This window comes from Actinia tenebrosa, unplaced genomic scaffold (assembly GCF_029948245.1).
Source record: "Actinia tenebrosa isolate PJP-AT-01 unplaced genomic scaffold, QUT_ActTen_1.0 PGA_scaffold1__47_contigs__length_23844297, whole genome shotgun sequence".
Taxonomy (NCBI): domain Eukaryota; kingdom Metazoa; phylum Cnidaria; class Anthozoa; order Actiniaria; family Actiniidae; genus Actinia; species Actinia tenebrosa.
In genome coordinates, this window is record NW_028292578.1 from 3,684,390 (window position 1) to 3,692,831 (window position 8,442).

The 8,442-nt window shown below is 35.3% G+C and overlaps 2 protein-coding genes across 2 annotated transcripts; both read right to left on the reverse strand.

Moving 5' to 3' along the window:
- Positions 1 to 406: 406 nt before the first annotated feature.
- Positions 407 to 2,173, reverse strand: LOC116304463 (neurexin 1-like). Its single transcript, XM_031714201.2, has 3 exons — positions 1,595 to 2,173; positions 1,058 to 1,281; positions 407 to 971 (listed from the first exon to the last, which is right to left on the reverse strand). The coding sequence occupies exons 1-3, from the start codon at positions 2,116 to 2,118 to the stop codon at positions 793 to 795; spliced, it is 927 nt and encodes a 308-aa protein (XP_031570061.2). The 5' UTR covers positions 2,119 to 2,173; the 3' UTR covers positions 407 to 792.
- Positions 2,174 to 5,014: 2,841 nt separating this feature from the next.
- On the reverse strand, positions 5,015 to 8,442 carry LOC116304461 (neurexin-1-like). Its single transcript, XM_031714199.2, has 3 exons — positions 7,853 to 8,442; positions 6,264 to 6,472; positions 5,015 to 5,759 (listed from the first exon to the last, which is right to left on the reverse strand). The coding sequence occupies exons 1-3, from the start codon at positions 8,389 to 8,391 to the stop codon at positions 5,536 to 5,538; spliced, it is 972 nt and encodes a 323-aa protein (XP_031570059.1). The 5' UTR covers positions 8,392 to 8,442; the 3' UTR covers positions 5,015 to 5,535.

Consider the following 8,442-nt stretch of genomic DNA (forward strand, 5'->3'; position numbering starts at 1 on the left):
AAAGTAATTCCGTCCCGCGCTATGATCGGTTAATTTGCCGGTCAAATGTCTCAACTTTGTTTCTCCGCCTCTTTTTTATCTCAATACCTTGCCATATATCTTTTTACCCTCGTTTGCTCGGTCCGTACCATCGGTCATAGTATGGACCTCGCCCCCCCCCCCCCCCCCCTTTTCATGGCCCAAGCGCGTAGTGTAAAATAACTTGGTCTAAGTTATGGTACGGACCTCGCACTCGGTTAATGAATTATTTGTAAGTTATTTGAAGGCCGTAACTTATGCAAAACAAGAGTAATAATGTGTTATTTCGTTCACCTAATTCTTCGCTTATCCAAGAAGTTAGTAGGAATACCACACTCACTACACTCAAAAACTGTATTCTCCACACACGAATAGCCCTGACCATTCCTTTTGTTATTTTATATTTTATTTCTCTAAGTCGTCGAAACATTTATAATAAATATGCAAATTTTCGCCATCCAGCTTTTTTACATTTTATTGGTCATTTCATATTATTTTAAATAGAGCTGAAGTTCTCAACCACATTTGCTATCCATTGCTACCCTTTTTTTTACACTAGTCGATAACTACTGACAGAATTTTTGACGTATTAATAAATAAATGCATAATAATCTATAATTAACACAAGTTCGTTTTCTTGCTGAAGCTGAAGTTCTCAACCACATTTGCTATCCATTGTCTTCGTTCTCATTCATCCAGGGTCGTTTTAAGATGACATCAACTGGTACTTATAAAGTCATTGGAGTCACTTATTGTTCAAGTAGCACCGCTCTTTCATTCTCCATGATTATTGTACAAGATGTAGTAAATTCCACACAGCATCACGGTCACTGTATTGAAGGGTTTTTCAACATGTACAGCGGACGCCTTTCCTCTTGCATGCGCAGAGACCATCAAAGTTGCATTTACCAAAGTCACCGAGGTTGCATTGGTAAATGAAACGACGATAGGTACTTTAAAAAAGCAAAGAAACAACACATACGATATTTTTTCAAATATTTCATGACATGAAGATTACAATCAATATAATCTCACTTACATTTTTCCTGACAGTACATTCCCGTAAATCCAGTCCCTCGGCAATCACAGCGCATTCTCACCAGAAAATCAAGACATTTCCCGCCATTCTTACACGCCTTGCTATGTTTTCCAACGCATGCGCCCTGGCAGTTAGAAGTGGTTCCTGAGGAGCTCTTGTATTTTGCTTTTCGTAATTTTTTATCTCCGTTGCTATAGCGAACTCGTGCGATGCAGCCTGTAAATCTGTGAAAACAATTAAGGAATGTCTTATCGAGTTGACAGGATTTTCAGTTCATTATAACAGTCTAGCGCTAATATTTTACAACATTGAAGAGTACTTGGTAACAAGATTTGCCTGCTATCTAGATAATTCCATTCAGTACCATTGTAATAACAATACGATCCGTGGGACAATTGAGAAACTACTCTATTGAAAGGCAAGTAAGACAGAGTGGTTAAGTCGGTGGATGCATTAAAGACTAAGTATACTTTTTGAATGAGCTTTTAAAATGACTAACATATATGTTTTCGAAAAGAGCAAAATAACATAACTAACCCGTGGTACTGCGCCTCATGGAAGATGTTAGGGTTGGACCAGTGCCCAATAGGTTTCGAGAGCAAAGGGATCCCGCCAAGGTAAAGACTGCTCTTACTTGGTTTAGGTTTTACGGGAGACTCTAATGTTTCCTCGCATAACAAAGATTCTGATCTAATTCCATCGATAGAAATAGTCGTCATCGAGAAGTTACGTTCGACGTTCAAACGATGCCATTTGAAATCAGTAAAGTTTCCGTTTAAATGTGTAATCGCTTGGTCACAAGTTCCCAATCTCAGTCTAAGCCGTGCTATTCCATTCACTAAGAAAACATCAATCCAATCTCTTCCTTCGCCGTCGTCTTGGTAGAGAATGAGAGCGTTGCGTTTCTTTGTTTGAAAATATAAGTCAATGGCGCCGTTAGCAGAAACGTCCCAAGGTCTAAACTCCGCAAACGGGAGGTTACTTTCTTTAAATTTCATGCCAATATCAGCCCAGCCTGTTGCAATAACACAAAGCAAAGCTGCGAGGAGTAGATAAGCCATTCAGGCAGGAATAAAGAAAAAAAAAAAAATGTAAAGAGATTAGATGCTAGTTCACGAAGGAGAAGACGAATTGAACTCACAACCAAGCATCACATATGTGAGTCAAGTCACAAAGTGCATGGCTGTGATTAATAAGAGAAAGGTTTGTTTTTATCTTCCATCCTCACAAACCACAAAGGTGATACTGTACCTTACTGAGTTTGCTTACTGGGCAAGCTTGACACGCGATATCTTCAATAAAAGCTTAATTTCTGCTCTTTGGGAAAATATAGTAGGTAATTGCTATTGTTCTGATCTTTATGATAATGTGATTGATAATTTAAGACGAACCATAAAAGTTTAAAGTTGTACAGTTGTACCTCAGTAGTGTGCTTCTGTTTACAATATTGTTGGATATCTATATTATTGAACCTACCCTGATTCTGTTTTGTTTTGGAGTTCCTTTTTCTCAGTCTTATTTCTTTTTAAAGAACTTCAAAGGTCTTCCAGGTGCACAAAACAATCGCAATACGTCCTATAATAAAAACTCCTTCAATCAATGGTTGTAATAATAAATGAGATACGCACAGAATACCCAATAAAATACTACAAAAAGAACGAAGGAATTTTCATTCGTATTAAACCGAACTCTGAAAATAGGAAACGTTTTCTTCCAGTAAAGGCACACATAAATTCGAAGCACGTTTACTCCATTTATTTTGTAGATTTCACGGTTTAGTTGATTCAATTTATTAATGAAAAATGATTTTTGTCATTGATTTTAAAAAAAATTGAATATGACAATATATAAATGATTAAATGGAATGCCGCATCTGCATGCCTCATTAAATGAAAACTCTCCTATAGAACGTTGTTCCTACTGATATCCAAAACACTTTTAAGCCATATTGAAATGTACCGCGGTAAAAGGCCCAGAGAAATAAATGCAAGAATTTTCCAACTTAGTTTTATAAAGCTTTTCGTTTACAGTGCGACGATCGAAAAGGTTTCGTGAGGTGAACGAATTTCTGTCCCTCATATCTATGTTTCCTTCAACCTCAACACGTGCACGTTCATTAAAAATTTGGGATGTTTTATGTGCCTCAAAAACCCTCTCAAAGAGCTCACATATAGTGAAGTTGTTGGAGATGTTGTCGAAAGATAAACGATAGCGTAAGATAAGCGAATATCAATGACGAGACAGCTGCGTATAATATTAAAACGTTTTGAAACACTCTCACTGTCGAATGAAGAATATTAGTATCTTTACACGCGAATAATAATAATAATAATAATAAAATATGCGTCGTATTATTTTGCTATATTAACTTAAAGGTGAATATAACGCGTGCACGCGCAGGCTCGCTTGTCGTTGTGAGCTACTTGCAGAGATAAATATAATGCGCAAACTCGCGTCTCGGTATATATTCCCCGATATTCAATTTCGCCTTGGACGAATAATTGTTAAATGCTCGCATTCCCCAGTTTCAAGCTTCAAGAATAAATAATAATTTTGATTTACATCCATATTTTATTTTCTATTATTAACGAGCAAAGGACTTAAAGAAATGATACATGACGTGAAAAAATTAGGCGGTGAAATTGTTACAAAGATCGAGTCAAACATTTGTTTTGAAAAATTGTCTGAGTATATATATTGTATTGACTTTCCATCATCATTTTCATCCTTCTCTTTTAATCAAAATCGATAGAAAAAGTTACTGAGCTACGAGCTACTACATCCCTGTAAGCATTCTTGATATCCCTGCAGTTATCATTGGGAAAGCTAGGCTATCCAGTTATCCTTTTTTTTAACCTGAGCTATATGGAACACTTCTTCCAATTCATTAGAGAAGCCAAGCAACATCCAAACATTTAAAATTGACCTAAAAACTCTGCATTTTTTAAAACTTTGAGTTCTGCATATTATTGGTATCAGTTATTTATATTGATTTTCCGCGATTATCTCTTAAAGTGCTACTACGACGAAAATCGCTCAAACTTGGATTCAGCTGAAACTTCCTAAAAATACTCTTTAAAGGTCCAATAATCACTGTATGAAGTCATACACTCAACATCAAACATTGCTACATATATTTCTTTGTATATAAATCCTTAATTTATTTTATTCCTATGAAGCCCAAAAGGTGGCTAATGTGCTTATTTCACATTACTTGTGACTATAATTTATATTTTGGGGTGTTTGGGTATTTCTTTCTCCCTTTACTACTGATATTTTGATCATAAACTACAAAGAAAGGTATGGAGCGATGTTCGATGTTGAGTGTATGACGTCACAGACTCCAAAAAATAATCGTAAAAATATCATACTTTCGTCCTGAATATCGAGAAAACACTTCATACAGTGATTATTGGACCTTTAAAGAGTATTCTTAGGAAGTTTCAGCTGAATCCAAGTTTGAACGATTTTCGTCGTAGTAGCACTTTAATAGTCAATATTGAAATAACACAAGAAATTTAAAATAAAATAAAATAAAAAACAAATACCCATCTACCAATCTATTTATTCGATTTAATTATCCTTCCAGTCATTTACTACGACGTCTTTTTGTTTTTAACGTTTTTTAAAATTAAATTAAAATAAAAAATTAAAGTTAAAATTAAATTAAAAATAAAAAATATATTAATTCAATTAATTAAAATTAATTTAATCAATTAAAATAAATTAAAATTTAAAAACCAATTAAAATTAAAATTAAAATTTCTTAATAGCCCCAAGTATGATTTTTGAACAGAAGACGGACGACATCTTTTTGCTCGTAACGTTTTTTAAAATTAAATTAAATTTAAATTAAAAGTTAATTTAATTAACTCAATTAATCAAAATTAACGAAAATTTTTAAAAATTGAGCTTTCTTAATAGCCTTAATAATTATTTTTTGAACACGGCTGGACAACACAACTGTGACCCAGCAAATATATTCCTTACATTCCTTACCGCACTTGAAATCATTTTCATCTTTAACTAGATTATTTCGTAGACAATAATTTTTGACATTCTACCATGCATGACCTAAACAATACAACATTATTATTTTTATTTTCCACTTCCTCAAAGTTTACCGGTTTCTTTTAGTGTGCATTACCACTCTTTTCGCTGTTGCGCGCTGTCCATCGAGACAACAATCGCAACAGCGGATCCCGGAATAGGGCAATGAACTGCCGCCAATCAGAGAATATAAAGGTACCAAACAATTTATTTGATTGGCGGAAGTGTAAAGTCCAATTAAACTGTCGGGACTGTTATCACGATCAGCGCATAGCAATGAAAAGAGTAGTAATGAACTCATACTAATTTTCATTATGTCGGTTCTTTTCCTAAAATTTTCTTGAATTTTCTTCATAATGAAGATATAATCCCAATTGATAAAATAAAGAAAATGTCTGAGATTATCAACCAAGATCTACAAATGTCACTCATGTGTTGATAGCCATGCCAAGTACAGTCGCAGTAGCAACTGCCCAGAGATCCATGCAACGGCCATGGTGTACTCCAATATTCTTTATTCGAGAATTAATGGCGGAAACTTCTCTCTCTTTTTGTAAAAGGGGGATCTTGTTTGGGTCTTTTACTTTGTAGGTAATCTTCTTTGTTGTAAGTGATTTTGTAGTTGGTGGCTTGGTTGATCTGTTCTTGATTACTATGGCAACAAAGCATAAAATAATTAAGTCACAAAGCACTCTAATTGACCAAATTGTCATTTTGTATGATATTAATATCTCATGCACGTCATTTCTCTTTCCTGCGCTAGGAAAAAAATGCATTTTTATGAAAAAAAAAAAAAAAAAAAAAATTGTTCAATTTCAATTTCAATTCTTTTTTTTTTAGTTATTTAAGTCCCTTGGGCTCGGTTGTATGTTATCAAGTAGAATTGATATCAAAAATAATGAAAAAATATCGTACACGTGACGTTTGCAACTCTGTCACCCAATATGGGAGAGCAGAATCAACCATAAAGAAAAATCCTTGTAAGGGCTCCTACACACGTGACCTCTTAAAGTCACCCAATATATTTGGGTTCGGCGATGTGTGTAAGCATGCAGAATTTTTATTAGAAGAAAAAAATAAAACACCATGAAAAAAACTACATGATAGGGCTCGTACGCGCGACGAATGTTGGTATATCTCTATTCTCTTTCCTTACCTCTTGCACAACGTTTCCCTTGGTAACCAGTCCCTTCGCAGTTACACCAGGCTGTCAATATACGATCAACACATCTGCCACCATGTCTACATTTCAGTGACTGGCAAGGATTGCTACATCCACGTTCAGTCCCAACTGTAGCTCGCAAATGAGGTCTGGTAATGACTCCATCTTCAACGTACTGAATGTCTTTGATACACCCTTGGAATCTAATGAATTGATGATATCATTGGTCACTTGATCGACACTACGATTACAGAGAAATAATCTTACCTAATTAAGACGAGAAAGGGACGTTAACATGCCAAACGATCATTGTGTTTGTTATGGATGATAATGAATAGATCAGTCTCTTTCACTTTTGGCGCAATGTTTTTATTTATTTCACACTACTTGTGTACCATGGATACAAATCAAACAAACGAATCTTATTCTTAAGAGAATGACACGTTAAAATAGGAAAACAATAGTCAAACATTATCACCAAGGTAAAAAGAGGTCTAATTTTGGGACTCTGTGTAATGAGAGAGGGCACAATTAATTGTATTTATCTAGAATGAGACGTAAAGTGTAATGAAATCTGCTTTGCAAGGATCAAGTTATAAATACATTGAATTCAAAAAATGTTGTCGTCGACCAACTCAAGCCTACGCGACTGGACCAAAAGGAACTCTGGGTAGCAATCATTGAAGCCGAGTTGACTCCATAATTTTATCTGACTAGTTATACCTGGTTTACAGTCCTTCATAGGCGAGCGGGAAGTGTTGAAGGAGATGCTTTTTAAATGCCTTCATTTTTTAGGGATTGTGAACTGAAATTATAACTTCTTTGTTTTTCTTTTCCTAAACCCGAAGACATGCCATTGATGAATTGTTTCTCGCCATTATTATCTTATTTCTAGCGGGAGCAATTAATTCAGAACGAATATTTAGCGGCTTCAGTGATTTTTACCCATATTCCTTTCGGTCCAGTCGCGCAGGCTTGAGTTGGTCGACGACAACGTTTTTTGAATTGACTGTATAGTGACTGAGTCTGCGCTTCGCATAGCTATATGATCAAATGTCTACCTTTTGCATTCATCAAGATAACCCGTTATCTAAAAGTTAAATTGTTAATCGAGACTGTGTAACCTGGCCACATCATGCTATGCATACTAAACTAGATAATTCTCGTGTGTTCACGAAAAAACATCCATCCGCTCTCAAAAGGAAAAAAAAAAAAACATTTACTAATTATTACCTCAAAATCTTCTGATATATGATTTATTAAGCTTGATGGCAATACTAAGGTAAAAAAAAACTCACAATGGCAATATAGTTTCCCAATTCAGCGTGACAAACCTCCAAAGGATTCATTTTCTTTTGTTTTTACTCTTCGAAAACTTCATAAGCATCCCAAAGGATACGAAAGGAATAACGATGATATCCCGACGAGTTTCAAAACAATAGCTGTTCATTCCCCTAGAGGTTTGTCACGTTCAATTGGGAGAACATTGTCACACCACAAATAAGGTCTATTAATCTACAATTGGAACACGATCATCTCTACTTTAGAAAGAATACCAAGAAATGGAAAAATTCACTACTTACACATTATTTATTGATTGCCACAGACTGCTAGGGAAAGTCCAACTATTAGAAGACTCTCTTACGAAAATCGAAAGGTGGCCAGTGTACAAAGCAGTCATTGAATCCAACTGAGAAGAGCACTGGATTGGCTCGGCTGCGATGCTGTCGACACTTAGCGTAGTGTTTTTCTTTTCTTTTCGAATTACCAATTTGTGCCACTTCAAATCATTGAAACTACCATTAATGACTCTTTTTTCTATATTGCAATATCCGACTTGCATCCGCATTCGGATTTTGCCTCCAACGAGGAAGACGTCAAAAAATTCTCCTTTTCCACCATCATCTTCATATACCACCATTGCGTTCTTCATTCCTGTTCTGAACCAGACTTCAAGAGCGCCATTATTTATCAAACTCCAGCCAGGATCGTATACTGAGTAGCTGAGCGGCTTGTTGTATTTGAGAGTCGAATTGGGACAATTGAAGCAGTCATCGACGAAGCTAATCGTTTGCTTTGCAAATGTCAACACAAGAACAAAAATGAAAAACGTATTAGGCATATTTAGAAGAATATAATAATGTTAACTGATTAAGTGTTTAGAAAAGCGTTT